The sequence below is a fragment of the Podarcis liolepis genome (assembly GCF_965112155.1).
Source record: "Podarcis liolepis genome assembly, chromosome: 6".
Taxonomy (NCBI): domain Eukaryota; kingdom Metazoa; phylum Chordata; class Lepidosauria; order Squamata; family Lacertidae; genus Podarcis; species Podarcis liolepis.
In genome coordinates this window covers 9,501,283-9,521,139 of record NC_139559.1, presented here as the reverse complement: position 1 = coordinate 9,521,139, position 19,857 = coordinate 9,501,283, and the positions used below count along the sequence as shown (strand labels likewise).

The 19,857-nt window shown below is 45.5% G+C and overlaps 1 protein-coding gene across 1 annotated transcript in view; it reads left to right on the top strand.

Moving 5' to 3' along the window:
• Positions 1-130: 130 nt before the first annotated feature.
• SLC17A9 (solute carrier family 17 member 9) overlaps positions 131-19,857 on the top strand; it is a gene marked incomplete at its 5' end in the record, with an annotated part of 38,353 nt that continues 18,626 nt past the window's right edge. Inside the window, 7 exons of the mRNA XM_083507583.1 lie at positions 131-264; positions 10,364-10,561; positions 11,485-11,624; positions 13,289-13,388; positions 14,743-14,873; positions 15,505-15,601; positions 18,522-18,618. Of these exons, the coding sequence (XP_083363709.1) occupies positions 131-264; positions 10,364-10,561; positions 11,485-11,624; positions 13,289-13,388; positions 14,743-14,873; positions 15,505-15,601; positions 18,522-18,618 (897 nt within the window). The remainder of the gene's footprint in view (positions 265-10,363; positions 10,562-11,484; positions 11,625-13,288; positions 13,389-14,742; positions 14,874-15,504; positions 15,602-18,521; positions 18,619-19,857) is intronic.

The following is a 19,857-nucleotide window of genomic DNA, read 5'->3' as shown; positions in this document are numbered from 1 at the left end:
CCGGGGGCGGGTGTCACCATCTGTTCGCTGGCATCCAGTTGCTTCGTAGATTTCGGCAGCGGCGGCAAGCCGTTGTACAAGAGGACTTTTGCCTTGTACTGATTATTATTTTTTAAAAATAAAAAGTTGAATGGCCTTGAGTGTCAGTGAAAATGGAGCGCAGGTGTGCGGGGCTGATCTGCACTCTCTCCATCATCTCAAGCAGCAGCAGAAGACCACGGAGGAGGGCATGAAAAAGGATGGCGCTGATTCTTATTGGTCCAGGTAAGTTTCAGCATCATTAACTTTGGGGAGACCACCCTGTGCCAGACCTGGAGGAAGCAAACTGCAGAAGGAAAACTTTCAAAAATAGTGGTTTCCAGCTGCATCTCTTTCTCTCTCTCTTGGGATACTTCCACATGGCTGTTTACTGTGCATTTAGGCTTGTGCACATACTATACATTTAAAGCACACCCCCCCCAAAAAAAGAATATTGGGAACTGTAATTTATACTACAACTTCCAGCACCCTTAACAAACTGCATTTCCCAGGATTCGGGGGCGGGGCGGGAATGTGCTTTAAATAAACGTAAGGTGAGTACACAGCTATATACCGGTAGCACTGTTAATACACGCATGGTTCGTGCAAGGACTATCTGCCCCAAAATGCCATCCCATTTCCTATTTAATCTGGATTTAACCATTTCCGCAGAAAATACGATAAATGGGGTGGGGGGGGGGGAACCCATGAAAAGGCTAAATCTGAATAATAATAATTTATTTATACCCCACCCATCTGGCTGCGTTTCCCCAGCCACTCTGGGTGGCTTCCATCTGAATATTATTACAGTAGTACCTCGGGTTAAGTACTTAATTCGTTCCGGAGGTCCGTTCTTAACCTGAAACTGTTCTTAACCTGAAGCACCACTTTAGCTAATGGGGCCTCCTGCTGCCGCCGCTCCACCAGAGCATGATTTCTGTTCTCATCCTGAAGCAAAGTTCTTAACTTGAAGCACTATTTCTGGGTTAGCAGAGTCTGTAACCTGAAGCGTATGTAACCTGAGGTACCACTGTATTATTATTAATGCAATAAAACATCAAACATTAAAAAGCTTCCCCATACAGGGCTGCCTTCAGATGTCTTCTGAAAGTCAGATAGTTGTTTATTTCTTTGACATTTGATAGAAGGACGTTCCACAGAGCGGGTGCCACTACCGAGAAGGCCCTCTGCCTGCTTCCCTGTTAACCTCACTTCTCGCAGGGAGGGAACCGCCAGAAGGTCCTTGGAGCTGGACCTCAGTGTCCCGGCTGAATGATGGGGGTGGAGACGCTCCTTCAGGTATACTGGGCCGAGGCTGATTGGAGGGGGGAAGAACCAGGGTGTCATTTAGACGATGGTGGGAACCTGTGGGTGCAACGAAAAACTTGCATTCCTGAGCCAACACTGAGTCCCCATAATAAACGGTTGTGTGGGAGTCCTCTTCTCTCCTTTCTGTTACAGTTCTTGTTTGTGGATTTATGAGCACTGTATTCCCCAAACTCCTATTTTGCTCCCTGTGGTGTGTGGTTAGTTATTCCCTGTCCCATGACAGAACATTAAGCTCTGGTGCTAATTTGTACTGTGCAGAAGTACATAAATAACTTGCACATAAATTATGCAATGCTTTGATTCTGAAGCTGGCCGCATATTCCCTTTTCTTCATTGCCGGATGTGATTCAAAGCTATTTCGTTCGGATTTGCCCACAGCTTATTATTCCACCCTCAATTCCCTTTCTTTGCAATTGTCCTGTGGAGTCATTGTATATTATTTACAAGTGCCGTGCAAAACAGCGGGTTCGATTCCCAAAAAATATTGGGGCTCTTGAAGACGTCATGTAGATAAGCACAATGCAGCCTCTCCATTGGAGCTGGGTGGCTGGCGGTCAGGAATTCTTCAGCTGTTATCCCTGCATTGCAAAGGGTTAGGTGACATGACCTTTGGATCCTTTCCAAATCTACAGTTCTATGATTCTAAACCTATTTTATTGTATTTTTAATATTTTTTGGAAGCCGTCCAGAGCGGCTGGGAAACCCAGCCAGATGGGTGGGGTATAAATAAATCATCATTATTATTATTATTATTAGGCTATCCCTCCCCCAATGAATCCCATTGCTTCCATGCATTTATTTTGTAAACATGCATTATTCACTTTTAGTTCATTATTTTCTGTTTCTTACGCATCAAAGTTGCATTTGCTTCAGAGAAATGCAAATGTTAGTCTTTATTTTTATTTTTTATTTTTTAAGGCTAGAATTAAAAAGAATTATGATTTGGCCCTCTTGAATGTGCTAAGAGCTAGGGCTGAAACTTGCCTCTCTGACTTGGGCTGTAAAAAGCTTAGCTTGTACCTGTGAAAAGTACAGCGCTTTCAAACCATTTTATTCACATCTAATTTGTTTGGGGCATTTTCACAAACCCTGGGTTTGTTTTGGCTTTACTAGTCTGGCAAATGTAGGCCTCTGACTCAATCATAACAAGCTAAAGTGTTGTTGTTCTGGTTTGTGACCTGTGTATAGAGAGAAAGGGTTCATTAAGTAGGCTATGAGCCACTCCTTCAAGTCATCGGAATGCCTTCTAGTGAGCTTAGGAAACAGCTTCCTAGACAATGGAAAATTAGACAATGGAAATTGGAACTGCAGGGCTTACGGCACCTCACAGATCAATTGGAAAGGTGCCCCTGATTAGCCAACCTGAGATCTTTTAATTTTGTTTTTTAAGCTATCTTTAATACAATCCTGAGAGCTCTAGATCGTTAAGGGTGCCAGTGGTTATTCAGAGATCCCTGTTCTGTTGGGGCATGTGCAGAGTGCCCATCCTCATGCCAATGAAGTGTGCCCAAGGAACAGAGAAACACTTAAACAGTTCTAGGAAGCTGCACTTTAGGTTTACCCAGTGCTTTTTTTCTGGGGGGACTTCTTGTTGTTGTTGTTTAGTCGTTTAGTTGTGTCCGACTCTTCGTGACCCCCTGGACCAGAGCATGCCAGGTACTCCTGTCTTCCACTGCCTCCCACAGTTTGGTCAAACTCATGCTCTATGATTCTATGATTCTATGCTGGTAGCTTCGAGAACACTGTCCAACCATCTCGTCCTCTGTCGTCCCGTTCTCCTTGTGCCCTCCATCTTTCCCAATATCAGGGTCTTTTCCAGGGAGTCGTCTCTTCTCATGAGGTGGCCAAAGTATTGGAGCCTCAGCTTCAGGATCTGTCCTTCCAGTGAGCACTCAGGGCTGGTTTCCTTCAGAATGGATAGGTCTGATCTTCTTGCAGTCCACGGGACTCTCAAGAGTCTCCTCCAGCACCATAATTCAAAAGCATCAATTCTACGGCGATCAGCCTTCTTTGGGAGGCGGACTTAGGGGTACACATACCCCTAAACATTTTGTGAATCTTTATAGTTTTGGCCATTTACGGTTGTTGTAAGAATTTAAGGTCTCAAATACATAGATTAAATGTCGCTAAATTTACAAGGCAAACACATACATAAGTATGTAAACCACGTGTCTGAAATAGTACAGGAGAACAATCCCAAATTGACTCTCCCAAATTGACCTCAAATGTTTCTCTGCAAGGAGGAAGGAAAGGGGAAAGCCTCTCCATTGTCTTTTGTTTACCTGTCTTTAGGGTATTTGTGTATGAATAGGGTGAGCCTGTGACCTGGATTCAGGAATTGAAGTATTTACCATCACAAAAGAATGGCCAGGCTGCCCAGGTAAACCAATCTCCTACCAATAGAGAACCCACTTAAGGACTCTATAGGGGCTCTTGGATACCCCATAAGGGAAAAGATTTTGTTTACATCACTGTATTGTATATATTTTTCCTGATTTGAACTATAAACTGGTGATTTTCTTGAGTTTTTAGGGGGGAAAGCACTGGATTTAACCCCGTAGAACAAATGAAATGGTGTATCTTGGATCACAAAGTTAAAGTCTGTTCTGCAAGTAAGATGCTGTCATTATTGCTTCCTGCCCCAATATTTAATGGACAGCACACCGAAATTAGTCCTTTCTTTCCCTTTTCCTCTGCATGCATAAAACCTTATACGTTAACACAAGCCTACAGTTCCCAAAAAGGAGAGAGATTCATTTGTTAAACCACACTGGGAATTGTAGTTCTGAAGGGGGGTCTCCTAGCAACTCTCAGCACCCATAATGAACTACAGCTCCCAGAGTTCTTTGGTGAGAGAAGCCCGGGCTGTTTAAAGTGGTATCAATAGTGCTTTAAACATTTGGTGGGAATGTGGCTTAAGTCTTTGAGATGTCACAAGACTACTGCGTTGCTTTTCCTGCGACAGACTTAGCAAAGCTCCCCTTTTCAAAAGCAACAAACCAGTTGTCTTAAGCAATGCTTTGTGTCTGGCTACAACTACTATAGGTAAAGGGACCCCTGACCATTAGGTCCAGTCGTGACCGACTCTGGGGTTGCGGCGCTCATCTCGCTTTACTGGCTGAGGGAGCCAGCGTACAGCTTCCGGGTCATGTTGCCAGCATGACTAAGCCACTTCTGGCGAACCAGAGCAGCGCACAGAAACGCCGTTTACCTTCCCGCTGGAGCGGTACCTATTTATCTACTTGCACTTTGACGTGCTTTCGAACCGCTAGGTTGGCAGGAGCAGGGACCGAGCAACGGGAACTCACCCCGTCACAGGGATTCGAACCGCCAACCTTCTGATCAGCAAGTCCTAGGCTCTGTGGTTTAACCCACAGAGCCAGCTGCGTCCCTTCTATAACTCCTACCCACTTCCAAATTGGGTACCTTTCCCTCGAACAGGTTGAAATTTTTGTCAACACCTCCTTGCCTGCTTTCTCTCTTGTAACACTAAACACGACCAAGGCTTGCATCAGATTTCCAAAATGTAGCCAGTCGGTGGAAAGGGGTAAATTCATAATTTCCACACTTATCCACCCACCCCAAGCTTTGGTCTAGAACTCAGATTCTTTGGTTGATGCTAACTAATGTTATAAGAAAAACTGCTCCCTTTCCCTTATGGGGTATTCCGGAGCCCGTATAGAGTCCTTAAGTGGGTGTCCTGTCAGTAGGAGAAAATAACAGAGGCAAATCAGAGTATATTGAGAAGCAAATCAGCTAGTAAGACTGATCTTTATTCAAGGAACGGTTGCAACAGGGTCCCCACATACCATGCTGGAGGGAGGAGAACCCTGAACAATGGTGTGCAGGCCCTTATATAGACTTTTGAAATTGCCCACCCTGTAACCCAAGACCCACTCCCCCACGAAACATTTTCGTTGTTGTGTATACTGTGTATATACGGACAATGACAATAAATTTATCTAAATCATACAGATATCACAGAAGGAGACGATCTACAGCAGAAATCCTGTCTTCTAGGATACCTGATAGTGGTCATTGATTGCATTACCTTGGCAGTCTGGCCGTTCTTTTGTGATGGTTAGTTCCTGAATCCAGGTCACAGGCTCACCCTATTCATACACAAATACGCCCCTAGGACACGATTTGCAAGCAAAAGGCCCAATGGGAAGGCTTTCCCCATTTGCCTCCCTTACTGCAGAGGAATATTTGAGAGTCAAAATGGCTTCAGGATAGCTTTCCCATACTATTAGATACAGGTAGGTAGTTGTGTTGGTCTGCCGTAGTCGAAACAAAATAAAAAAAAATCCTTCCAGTAGCACCTTAGAGACCAACACACTTCTGAAGAAGTGTGCAAGCACACGAAAGCTCATACCAATAACAAACTTAGTCAGACACATGGTTCATATATTTAGATATGTGTGCATGTATTAATATTCTATACAGAGACCTTGAAATTCTTATAACCAGTGCTTTTTTCCTCGGGGGACGCAGGGGTACACATACCCCAAAACATTTTGTGAATCTTTGTACTTTTTTCCTGTTTACTCTATTTATTTTTCCTGATTTGAACTACAAAATGGTGATTTTCTTGAGTCAAAATGAGAGTACAGTACCCCCAAACATTTTTAGGAAAAAAAGCACTGCTTATAACACTAAATAATTGAGTAAGCAGAACAACGTCCCACTCCCAGTCCTTCCCCAGGCTCCCCACAAATGTGCTCTGATAGTTGGTTGCCCCAAATTTGGGAGCAGTGTAGGCAGAGGCGCCCTTGACCTTGCAAAACTCATTCCCACTCATACAGCGATTTAGTTGGCTCCTTTGCCTCTTTTGTAGACGTGGACTGAGCCTGGCTGAAACCAGTAGGGCTAATGCGGTTCTAAGCTGTTTTTGAATGCATGGTCAAGGCTTGGTTAATCATTCTCCACAACATGATAAATATACGTAGGCTGGTTAGTCAATTGTTGCGTAAAGGTGGGAAGAAGTTACGACAAACAGGGAAGGAGGCTGTTTGTCAAAGGCTTACAGCTCCAGAGTTCTCTGCGCGCAGCTGACTTGAATTTCCTCTCCTGTCCCTGCCTCTCAAAATATTTTCTGGGCGTTTGGGAGACCCCCCAGAGCAGATTTGGAAAGGGGTCATGGGGGGTAGAAGAGTAAAAGGAAGTCCTCTTGCACCAGCGGAATCCTTCATTCAACCCCAGCAGTGTTAGAAGCTCTAGATCTATATCACCAAATGGCTCCTTAAACCAGGGTTACAGTCACCAGAACGGAATGTCCGGTTGCCAATTGGGGGCCAGGTGGCTTGGAAGTCGTATTCTTCAATGTGACATTTTGGTTCCCGAAATTCATTCCGATTGTGCAGATAAAAATATAACGGGTAGAATTCTACAGGATGGGTTGTTAGCGTGTGAAAACAGTCAAGATCCAAGTGTCCCTAGGAACATAGCTGTCAACGTTTCTCATTTTTTAAGGGAAATTCCCTTATTCCGAATAGGATTCCTCGCAAGAAAAGCGAAAAGTTGACGGCTATGCCTAGGAAGGCACCTCCAGATGCATCATCCTGGCTCCTGGCTACATACATACATACATACATACATACATACATACATACATAAACAAATACCCTGCCCATCTGGCTGGGTTTCCCCAGCCACCCAACAGAATATTAAAATACAATAGTCTATTAAACATTAAAAGCTTCTCTAAACAGGGCTGCCTTCAGATGTCTTCTAAAAGTTTGGTCGTTGTTTTTCTCTTTGGGAGAGAAAAACGTTGGGAGGGCATTCCACACGGCGGGTGCCACTACCGAGAAGACCCTCTGCCTGGTTCCCTGCAACTTGGTTTCTCGCAAAATGACTTTCTTTCTTAATACGCAACTGTATTGGTCCATGGGGAGGCGGAATCTAAAATGGACGGTAGAGCCGTACTTTTACCCGTGAAGTGTGCTGAGTGATCTTTTAGCCAGGCGCTACCTCTCTGCCCACCTTGCAGGGTTGGTTGTTAGGAGGATAAAATGGCGGATTGGCGAAAGGCCATGTTCGAAAGTTCTGAGATGCTCAGAGGAAAGGCAGGGTGCAAATTTATGACAGGAGGACCAACCAAAACGCCGGAGTTCTTTTGTGAGCAAACATACGAGTTCTGCAGAGCCCTTCATCGCGCTGGATGTTAAGCAAAAGGGCAGGGAGAGAGGGGTATAAGGCTAAGGAGTAGGGATGATATTAAAGCCACAATGCCCACAGACTGTCAACAGACCCAAGATGCCTTGGTTTCCTAAGGAAGGCCAAGATCCTATTACCCAAGCAGAGTACAGTGGTGCCCCGCAAGACGAATGCCTCGCAAGACGGAAAACTCGCTAGACGAAAGAGTTTTCCGTTTTGGAGGTGCTTCGCAAAACGAATCTCCTATGGGCTTGCTTCGCAAGACGAGAATGTCTTGCGAGTTCCTGCGGGGTTCCCCCCCCCCTTTTCTAAGCTTATAAGCCGCTTATCAGCTGATCCGATAAGCCGCTAATAGCACTAATCCGCTAATCCGTCAATGGGCTTGCTTCGCAAGACGAAAAAACCGCTAGACAAAGAGAATCGCAGAACGGATTCTTTTCGTCTTGCGAGGCACCACTGTATTTGGAAAACGAGATAGTAATCTATAATGCCTTTTGCATTCCCCCCTTTCCCTCCTGTAAAATGTGTGCAAGGGGTCGAGCTGGTGTTTGCAATTCGAACGGAGAATTATGTCGTAATTGCCCGCTTTCACTGTGATCTCTCCGTGTTTCAGCCAGCGCACAGGTCTTCCTCTTTCTCTAAAATTCAGAACTGTGTTGCTTCTCTTGCACAGTCTGCCAAGCAACCCCTTTGGACCGCATCCTTGCAGGTGGACGCGCTTATTCAGGGAACATCTAGAGCCAGAACAGGAAAGTTAAAGTTCTTCTGTCAAAACCCGGACTCCCATTCTGAGACATTTTGGGTCAAGCCACCATAATGGACGTGGTAATCAGATAGCAAACTCCCCGCGTGCTTGTATGGACCCTAAAAAATAAGGGGGGGGAGAGTCGTTTATGCTGAGAGTGGAATTGACCCTTCTTTTCTTGCTGGAAAAATATTTGTCCTGTTGGTTGCTGGTTGTTAAACATTATAAATCGGCTTCGCTGCTTGCTTTCATTTTTATTTAACAGAATGTGTGGATACTGCTTAACTGAAAAACATTCCAACCTCTAAGCAGTTTACATATGTTAAAACGATCAATGCAAAGCCAGGAGCCTAAAAGCAGGAAGTCCTTGGGGTAAAAAATCAAAATATGAATAAAACCAGCATTTAAAAATGTACATTACATAGAAATTTTAAAAAAATGCACACCATTTTTACATGGCTTAATGGTGATCATCATTGTCAATTGCACATGGTATTTTGCCCGCAATGTATGCTATAGGCATTCAGCAATTCTTGATGATGATGATGATGAGAGTTAAATATTTTCATGAGAACTGGGACAAATGACCTGGGTTAGTTGCAGTCCCCATTTAGATGGGTCTTATTCAGCAGAGCAAAGCAAAAAGGCAGGGGTCCAGCTCTTAAATTCTGCCTTTCTACCTCAGTGGGAAACACAGGCTATTAAGGGAAATCTACAGTGCTTAAGAATAAACAGATACGGATCTGTATTCCATTTGCAACTAACTGGCTAGCAGGTTTGCTAATGTATTATAAATAAATTTTGTTCGCTCAAAACGGCTGTGGAGTCGGAGAAGGCATCCCTTGCCAAGAACTGTGTTCGCGGGAGGCAGGAGCGAGCGCTTTCTCATTTTGCCCTCCCGGAAAGGATTTGGGCGCCATGCCAAGTTACCGTCAGGATTGCTAATCCACTGCTGGGGCCGCTGTGCCAGCTCAGTTCAGGATGACAGGTGAGTGGCAGGCCTTTTGAAGGCCTGTGACAATGTGAGGAGCTGCTACGGGAAGGGAGACCAGTTGGACTTGCCGAGGCCCTGAAGGGAACCTGCCTTGCCTGCGCTATGTGATCTGAATCAGATTGAGTGTAACAGGCACGAAGGGTGATGGGGAAGTGACAGCCGGCCTGCAAGTCAGGAAGCCCCTGCTTCAAATCTTGCCTCTGGAAAGCCAACCTCTCTCGTCCTCCTCGGCTGTTCCTCTGCAAAGTCGTAAGAGTCAGGAAGGACCTCAGAGGTTACTGAGGCCGTCCCTCTTTCCAGTGCAGGAAAATTATTAAATCGCCTTTCACGCACATGTCTCATGGCAAGGCTCGAAATGCAGTAAAGACAGTTGCAAACAGCACAGAAGTAACAGCAGAGGCGTTTAAAAGCATTGCCAAGTCATCTTCTTTTTGGCGGTCACTGGTAGCTGAGTAAGATTGTGCTGCTCAGTCATGGATACAGCTGCCGAGCTGCTCAACTGCCTCATTCCTTGAGTCGGAACAACTGAATCTGTATCCACCACCCATGTGCCGGTTCATGACTATGGGCTTCCAGATTTCACAGTCCTTCCCCCGTTACCATTTGCTGATCGCCATGACGCTTTTGGGGAGTTTGGGTTTGGGATGAGTTTTTGGGAAGACACCTACATTGGCTCCCAGTGCGTTTCCAGGCACAGTTCAAAGTGTTGAATTGTATACCTCCAGTATACCTTAAGGGTGCGTCTCCACCCTCATCGTTTTGCCCGGACACAGCTCTGAGGGCCTTCTGCCAGTACCCTCACTGTGAGAAGCGAAGTTACAGGGAACCAGGCAGAGGGCCTTCTCGGTAGTGGCGCCCACCCTGTGGAACGCCCTCCCATCAGATGTCAAGGAAATAAACAACTATCTGACTTTTAGAAGACATCTGAAGGCAGCCCTGTTTAGGGAAGTTTTTAATGTTTGATGTTTTATCGTGTTTTTTATATTCTGTTGGGAGCCGCCCAGAGTGGCTGGGGAAACCCAGCCTGATGGGCAGGGTATAAATAATAATAATAATAATAAATAACAACAACAGCCATTTTTTTTTAAAGGAGTGTTCCTTTCTCTTGATGTTTGCAGGCCTGAATCTCGAATATGGACCGTCGCGTTGCTACTTGGGACCTGCTTGCTCTACTGCACGAGGGTCGCCCTCCCCATCTCTGTTGCCGCCATGAGCGCTCATTTCGACTGGGACAAGAGGCAGTCGGGCATCGTGCTGAGCAGCTTCTTCTGGGGCTACTGTCTGACCCAAATCGTCGGAGGCCACCTGAGCGATCGGTATGACTTGTCTCGCACTGTGCCCCTTCTAGAGCCGAAGGGAAGAGCCACGCTTATTTGAAATCCGCTAGATTTAGAACTTTTTATTTTGCCACTTGGATTCTGAGTGGCAGCTGTCCGTGGCTACTAACCCTGAAGGCGGGGTCGATTTGATTTAAATCAAATCAGTTTAAATCACTAGTCCGTAAGACTTGATTTAAATCATTTTTTTCACACAAAAACTCATTCTTGCTGGTATCATCTTAATATATACAATTAGATGAAGGTTTCATTTTTGGAATAATAGTTTTTACAGTTATATCAAAAATTACTGATTTGGTTATACTATTAGAAATACATAGACAGATAATTATGAAATTATTGTGAGGTTAAATAACTGTTTATATCTGGACAACTTTTCTGCTGCACTTTATTGGAAGGAGAAAAATAACCATTTCCTTAATAACAATTTAAACAACTTATTTAACTAAAACAATAGCATTATTTCATATATATCCATGTTTGTTAACTGATGTGGTTAAACAACTTTTTAAAAACAAACAAACTGAGACTGAGTTTTAGCACACATGAAAAACTTAAAACAAATCCTTATTTCCTTTGGACTATAATGTAACTTAAATAGAAAACTATCTTTAGAAAACTTTTTCCTCCAAAAGCATTTTATTTATAAATCCGATTTAAATTTTTAAAAAACTGATTTAAATTTTAAAAATCCGATTTTTAATTTTTTAAAAAATCATTGATTTTTATCCACCCTGCCTGAAGGATATATCCTTCTTTTAGAGGCAGCATGCTTCTGAATATCAGTTGTGGCACTTAGGCCCTGCTTGTGGGCTTTGCATAGGCGTAAGGTTGGGAACTTGGGACCTGGAGTGCAGAAAGCACCCTTGGGGCCGGTACCCTGACTCTTCTCTGCCTTCTAGGATAGGAGGAGTGAAAGTTATCCTTCTCTCTGCATCCGTCTGGGGCTCCATCACGGCCATCACCCCTCTGCTCACCTATGTCGGCTCTGCTCACCTGGTTCTCATCGCTTTCTCCCGGTTCCTTATGGGCTTGCTGCAAGGTGAGACGATCTACTTCCAAGACTGTCCCAAAATTCCCAAGAAACAGACTGTGGGAGCTCAGCCAATCAAAAGGAAGGAAGGAAATGAATGAATGAATTTACTTAGGTGCACCCACAAAAAAAGTGCAGCCTAACTAAAATGTTTCACCAGTTCTTTCATTCACCTGGACCGCTCGTATCACGCCATGACCGTTTGCCAAAAAGGGCTTGCAGGCAGCATGCACATTGCAGCATGTGGGAATGTTCAGGGAGACAGGAGAGGATATATTGTTTATTAATATCCTTTCTAACTTGCGCTAGCAAGTTCCTTTACTTAGCAGTAGGGCAGTTCATAAAAACCCTTTTTTTAAAAAAATGCCTGCTCCAAAGGACTTATTTTACTACACTAGGAATTATATAGCTATATCTGAAATTTCATGCATATCAGTTAATATCTTGACCCTGCTCCATTGAATTGAAATTTCAGCCTTCATGACATGGGACATATTGTATTTTAATATTCTGATGGAAGCTGCCCAGAGTGGCTGGGGAAACCCAGCCAGATGAATGGGGTATAAATAATGAATTATTATTATTATTATTATTAGACGGCCAAGTAAACAGCTATTTTCTTGGAGGAGGGCAAATATATTAACTGATTTTTTTAAAAAAAAGTTTCACATTCCCCTTATAAACGTGCAGCGGGTAGCTGGTTGCAGGCTTGTGTACGCCTCTCACTATTAGGTTCCTGGTAAGTTCCCTTATATCCCTCTTAAAAGAATAAACATGCCACAATCTTGTGTAAAATATATAAAAGTAGTTTATTCACATTCTGTTCACAGTTGGATCCCAGAAGGCAGACTTAGTTACAAAGTATATACATGTGGAGCTCTCCGATATGGGGATAATCCCAGTGTCCTCTGTTGGCTGAAAGTCAACAGAGCATATCTAGCTAAAAGCTGCTCCAACGATGGGGGAAGTCAAAAAGAAAGAGAGTGCTGCGTGCCTTGTCCTTTTGTTATCTGGACTGGTAAGGTCACGCCCACCTCCAGTCACATGCAAAGGAAGTACGTCCCAGCCAGGAGGAAACAGGAAGTTTTCGACTGGCTGGACTCAACATTCCCCTGCATGTCCACTCTAGGAAAACAAGGAATGTCGTACTTGACTGCTACTTATGTATCAAATCCCACACAGCATGTGTCAACCTTTATCCAAAGATGCATGTGGAGAAAAAAGCCCTGCTTGCCCCTCCTGGCAAACGTTTGGACAGGCAGTGCTCACAATATCCAAGGTTTGGGAGGGAAAGGTGCCAGCAACAGAATGTTGACAAACAGCGCCATTACAGTCATACCTCAGGTTGTGTCCTCTTCAGGTTGCGTTTTTTCAGGTTGCGGACTGCTGAAACCTGGAAGTATCGGAATGTGTTACTTCCGGGTTTCGGCAGAAGCGCTAAATCGCGCTTTGCACATGCGCAGAAGTCCCAAATCGCAACCCGCGCATGCATCCTGCACAGATCACATTCGCCACCCGAGCGTCCACTGTACTCTGTTGGGTGTGGAATTAAAAAAGAGAGACAAATTTCTTAGGCAATCAGTGGCAAAGAGGAGCTGTGTAGCGTTCACAGGACCTGCATCAAACCTGTTGCTGATTATAACGGAATTTCCTCCCTCTCGACCTTTGATTAGGGGTTTACTTTCCTGCCTTGGCAAGCCTGTTTTCCCGGAAAGTGCGGGAGAACGAAAGGGCATTCACATACAGCACGGTTGGGACAGGATCTCAGTTTGGGTAAGTTACAAGATAAATTCTACTAGTAGAGTCGTAGAAATGGAAGGGGACCCTTAGGGTCATCTAGTCCAACCCCCTGCAGTGCAGGAATCTTTTGCCCAATTTGAGTCTCAAACCTGAGACTTACTCTACTGACTGAACTACTCATGCTCCTTTTCCCGCCTCTCTAAGTCTGTTTTTTTGCAGCCTGACAGTAAAATAAAAAAGAGGCTAAATAGCGCAACCGCAAGAAAAGTCATATTATAATAAAAAATTCTTTTTCAAATTATTAAATAAATTTTCCAAAATTTTAAACTAACAAACAAACATGCATCATAACTGTACTTATTCCAATCTTAATGACATTGTTAAGTGACTTCCTCAAATTCCCTTGACTGAATTTCATTATACAGTTGTGCCCCGCAAGACGAATGCCTCGCAAGACGGAAAACTCGCTAGACGAAAGAGTTTTCCGTTTTGGAGGTGCTTCGCAAAACGAATTTCCTATGGGCTTGCTTTGCAAGACGACAATGTCTTGCGAGTTCCTGCTGGTTCCCCCCCCCTTTTTCTAAGCCGCTAAGCCGCTTATCAGCTGATCCGATCAGCAGATAAGCTGCTAAAAGCCGCTAATAGCACTAATCCGCTAATCCTTCAATGGGCTTGCTTCGCAAGACGAAAAAACCGCTAGACGAAGAGAATCACAGAACGGATTCTTTTTGTCTTGCGAGGCACCACTGTATATCATTGTAACAGTTTTCCAAAACAAAATCTCATAAAATTTACTTAATCCTCTTAACATCTTTGTTTCTTTTCATCTTTACTTTAAACATATTATTCTATAACTTCATATATTTAAATCCTTAGCCTATCTATTTCTTTGCAAGCATTTCTATTCAATTTACCTTAGCATACTTAAGTAAATAGTCTTTGAAATTCTTCCATTCTTCCTGGTGTTCCTCCTCCTTCTGATCACGGACTCTTCCGGTCAGGTCAGCTAGCTCCAAAAAATCCATTAAAAATTATTATTATTATCATTATTATCATCATCATTATTATTTGTTATTTATACCCCGCCCATCTGGTTGGGTTTCCCCAACCACTCTGGGTGGCTCCCAACAGAATATTAAAAACACAATAAAACTGGCAAAGCATTACAGCACTCGTGATCCACAAAACAGTATTAACAGCGTTAACGAACAAACAGCACTGCTGAATTTGCAAAATTCACTCTACCCACCCCCATGACTCTCGCAGAGGAAACAGCCCCCTTTTGAAGGACGGAGGGTGGGGTCAGGCAGGTAGGAAAAGTCCTTGCCTGGTTAGCAGAAACTCCCATTTCCCCTCCTGTTGTCCTAATTCTCCCTCCCCCTTCCAGGACGCTGGTGATGGGGGCTGCCGGGTCCCTGCTGCTCGACTGGTATGGCTGGAAGAGCGTCTTCTACTTCTCGGGGGTCCTGACGTTGCTGTGGGTTTACTGCATGCGCAAATACCTCGTGAATGGAAAGGGTAAATGACACTTTCAGTGCAAGGCCTCCCCCCCAGCTGATCATCAGAAACCTGAAGTGTGCTTTTGTGGACCTCATAGACTCATAGAGTTGGAAGAGACCACAAGGGCCATCGAGTCCAACCCCCTGCCAAGCAGGAAACACCATCAGAGCACTCCTGACATATGGTTGTCAAGCCTCTGCTTAAAGACCTCCAAAGTAGGAGACTCCACCACACTCCTTGGCAGCAAATTCCACTGTCAAACAGCTCTTACTGTCAGGAAGTTCTTCCTAATGTTTAGGTGGAATCTTCTTTCTTGTAGTTTGGATCCATTGCTCCGTGTCCGCTTCTCTGGAGCAGCAGAAAAGTGGCATTTGTGGACTAAAGTGGCATTTGGCACAGGGTGTGAATAAGGGATTGTAGGAAGGGTGAGCAAAATAAGCTTTGCAATTGCTAGAAAATGAATCGAAAGAAGCCAGCACTATGACAAGGCAGGTTTGAATTAGGTTCTTGTTAAAAGATAGTTCTCTGTTAATGCAAATAGATAGGGAGAATGTTTAGATGTTATACACGTCCGTTTCAGCCCCTGTATGCATTGATTCTGGATATTATTAAGCCCTGGGTTTAGATATGTCTTCTTTGCTTTACGCAGAACTCGTCATCCCTTTGGAAGACTTAGCAAAGGGCTTCTCCTTATCCAAACAGACCAAAGTGCCTTGGAAACAGATATTCAAAAAGGCCCCTGTATGGTAAGTCATTGTCATGTATTCATCCGTCCAGTTCTCATAAAGGCCAACCTTTGCTAATACAGCTATATGTGCAGGGGCCCTTCATGCAAGTGGGGTTCCTGACCACGCGAAGAGTTCTCCAGATAGGCTAGCAAAGAAGCAGAAGTTAAGCAGAGTAGAGCAGGCATCCCCAACCTTCGGCCCTCCAGATGTTTTGGACTACAGTTCCCATCATCCCTGACCACTGGTACTGTTAGCTAGGGATTATGGGAGTTGTGGCCCAAAACATCTGGAGGGCCGCAGGTTGGGGATGCCTGGAGTAGAGTCAACTGGTGCCTCTATGCTTTGAGATATGTGAACAGGGCTACGTTTGCACTGCTTCCACCTACAAATCATTTTTACTTCTTTTTCCATTCTGGCCGTGACTGGTGCTCAGCTGCCTCTGCTTTCAATTTCTTTAAAAGTAAGTTTCTAGCCCTCATGGTAGCTTGCTGTTTGTCCGATTCTCTACTTTCCCCTGTAAACCCCACATCCACCCCACAGTTCACAATACATCAGCAGCTGCCTTATACCGAGGGGGTAAAAAGATGTTGGATTCGTAAGCCTTATCAGAGGAAAACTGGCCACTCTCCAGGCACTCGGCTTAAGCTCCTTGTTGACCTCCCCGTCTGCGTCTCCCGGCAGGATCAGGCTAGTTCACTATCGGCGATCCTCCTCAAGCGTGAGAAGAACACACCACTCTTCCCTCCTCCCTGCCTCCCCCAGGGAGGGGAGACAGACAGAAATGTATTTACATGTCTTTATTTCTGTCCTTGCAGCAGTACAGAGAAACGCGTCTGCACTCATCAGACTCCAACAGTAGAGAGATTAACTCCACCCCTGTACTTCCAGTACAGGTCAGATGACACTCTGAGCTAACATCCGGTGCTCAGTACAGTGAATAGACTGTCCCTTTGTTCCCATGGTCCAGTCCCAAACATCAACATCCTGTTTTGCATTCCAGCAACTTGCAGCTCACTCTCGCATTGCTGCTTTTCCGTAACAGTTACCCTTTCCATCCTGCATTTGTCGCATGCAGCACTGTTTCCCTTCCACTTCAGTTCATCTTCTGTCAAATACCATTATTTGTCTCACTTTCCACTATGATGAAATTACATAATTAATTGCAGTGGAACCTTGGTTCTTGAACGGCTTAGTTGACAATCAAATCGGCTCCCAAACACTGAAAACCCGGAAGTGAGTGTTCCAGTTTTCGAACGTTTTTCGGAAGCCAAACGTCCAATGCAGCTATCAGCTATTATTTCTGGGGCGCCGGTGCCAATCAGAAGCCGCACCTTGGTTTTCAAACGTTTTGGGAGTCAAAACGGACTCCCAGAACGGATTAAGTTTAAGAACCAACATTCCCCTGTACAGTGGTACCTCTCGTTACGTACTTAATTTGTTCCGGAGGTCCGTTCTTAATCTGAAACTGTTCTTAACCTGAAGCACCACTTTAGCTAATGGGGCTTGCCGCACCGCCGCTGCACAATTTCTGTTCTCATCCTGAAGCAAAGTTCTTAACCCGAGGTACTATTTCTGGGTTAGCGGAGTCTGTAACCTGAAGCTTATGTAACCCAAGGTACCACTGTACTCAAATTACATTGTCGTTATGTTACTCCACCCCATTCATTCCAGTGCAAATGAAACATAATTCAAACGGTTGGGGGGTGTTGGAATAATCAATTGCATATTGTTTGTGGACCGAAGGCACCAACAACAGTGAATATCAATCCTGTTTGCCAGATTGATTTCCTTTCTGGACATAGAACAAGCAAGCGGACATCTTATTCCATCAGAATCCTCCAACATCCCTGCTTATATCCCATCTCGCTATTTGTCCTTCTAGCAAGTCCCATGTCATCTATTTTGTCTGGCAGTAAATCTCCAGGGTCTCAGGGAGAGGTTCTTCCTCTGTACCTGAGTCTTCTTCAAGTGGAGATACTAGGGACCAAACCTGAGACCTTCTAAATCAGGGCTGGAGAGCCTTGGACCTTCCAGGTATTGTTGGACTCCATCTCCCAGGAGCCTCAGCCCCATGTGGCCAGTGGTCAGGGGTGATGGGAGTAGTTGTCCAGCAACAGCCAGAGGGCCAAAGTTTCCCCATCCCTGTTCTGCACATGCTCTGTGCCTGAGCTGCCAGTTATAGTACTTGCTCAGTTTCCTTGACAACGTGTATGTGTATGCCCTTGAAGCTGATCCAGAAACTCCAGGTGGTGCAGAATGCCGCAGCGAGGCTCCTTACAGGGTCCTTGCTGCAGGATCACATTCATCCTGTTCTTTATCAACTGCACTGGCTCCCGGTGGAGTACAGGGTCAGGTTTAAGGTGCTGGTTTTGACCTTTAAAACCCTATGCGGTCTAGGACCCACATACCTATGGGACCACCTCTCCCGGTATGCCCCGCAGAGGACCTTAAGGTCCACAAATGACAACACTTTGGAGGTCCCAAGTCGCAAGGTAGTTAGATTGGTCTCAACTAGGGCCAGGGCCTTTTCAGTACTGGCCCCGACTTGTTGGAACGCTCTGTCACAAGAGACTAGGGCCTTGCGGGACTTGACATTTTTCCGCAGGGCCTGCAAGACAGAGCTGTTCCGCCTGGCCTTTGGTTTGGACTCAGTCTGACCCTTATGTTTCCCTCCCCTTATGGTTTTGATCTATGGGCTATTATTAAAATGAGGCTGCATTTTAAATTGTATTTTTAACCTGTATTTTAAATTGTTGGTTTTTTCCTCCCCTATTATGTTTTTATTGTAATTTTACTGGTGTTAGCTGCCCTGAGCCCGGCTCTGGCCGGGGAGGGTGGGGTATAAATAAAAAAAATTGTTATTGTTATTATTAGTTTTGTGCATACCCTAATGATCCACCACATCTAACTGTGGCTTCTCCTGTATATCTCCCCCCAGGGCAGTGATCACAGCTCAGCTGTGTGCGGCTGGCTCCTTTTTCACCCTCCTCTCCTGGCTTCCGACTTTCTTCAAGGAGACTTTTCCTGATTCCAAAGTAAGCTGGCATTGTGGATAAGAAGGAAAGAGAAGGACAGTCAAGGGGTTGTGAATGGCTCCCAGAAGCATAAACAGAGCTTCCAGCTGTCAGTAGGATTCCCAAGTGGCAACTCCTGCCTGCCCCTTTAAAAGCAAGATTGGAAGAACCCGTGGCCCTCCAGATATGGTTGAACGCAACTCCCACCAGCCCCAGCTGATGCCCAGAGGTCGGGGATGATGGGAGTTGTAGTTCAGAAACATCTGGAAGAGCATAGGTTCCCCATCACTGTTGCATTAAGGCAACCTTTGTGTGCTGGTCCCGTGGGTTACCCGAGAGGTGGGGTCCAAGTCCGGTCTGTGGTCAAAGGTGCAGCGGGCAGGCAGTCTAGTAGCTGAAGCTGGGTGCAGGGCAGGGAGTCGGGTGAAGTCAGGAACAGGCTTGCAAGCAGGGAGCCAGGTCAGGTCAGGAGCTCAGGCGGGAAAGCAGGACAGCAACCAACAATGTTCCTCCCGCAACTTGGGACTGGGGCTGGCCAGCTTTTATCTGCCCCAAGGCATGGGGAGGCCCTGATCCTCTGGTGACTTGCCTCTCCTGGCCTGGAGGCGAACACTCCTCCTGTGGGAACTTGGTTCCCTCTGCCTCTCTGCCCTGAGCCTCTGCAGCTCAGGAGAGGCTGGAGGGTTACCAGACACAGAGGCAACCTCAGCTTCCTCTGACGGGGCTGAGAGTGGAGCACCTGCAGGCAATGGGTCCTCCATCACCTCAGGAGCCAGAGCAGACTCATCTGATGCATGCACCTGAGGATCCAGCACAGGTGAGGACCCTTCAGGCTCAGGCCCCAGCCCCGGCTCAGCTGGTTTTGGAGGCGGGGAATCCTGTGCAGGCTGGGATCCCTCAGGTTCAGCCTCCGAGTCCGAATCCCAGGCCATCACACTTTGTCTCAAGGCCTTGAGTTTTCATTTAGTAATTACATCAGAGAAATGTTGATGATTGGCAGGGGTGGCGACTTGCCCCCCTCCCACATTGAGGGGGCCTGGCCATGTGACATGTCACATGATACCATCCAGAGTGTGCTGGGCAGGGGTGGGACTCGCAGAGGTAGATCTTTGCCCTCGCTTGTCCCAGTCGCTGCCAAGACCCTGGGCCCCAGGTAGGGGAACAGGTGGTCCAAACATAAAAGCAAATTTCAAGGGACACGCATGACCTTTGGGGCCAAGAGATTTGTCCTTAGTAGCAATTGAAAGAGTTTCCCCTACG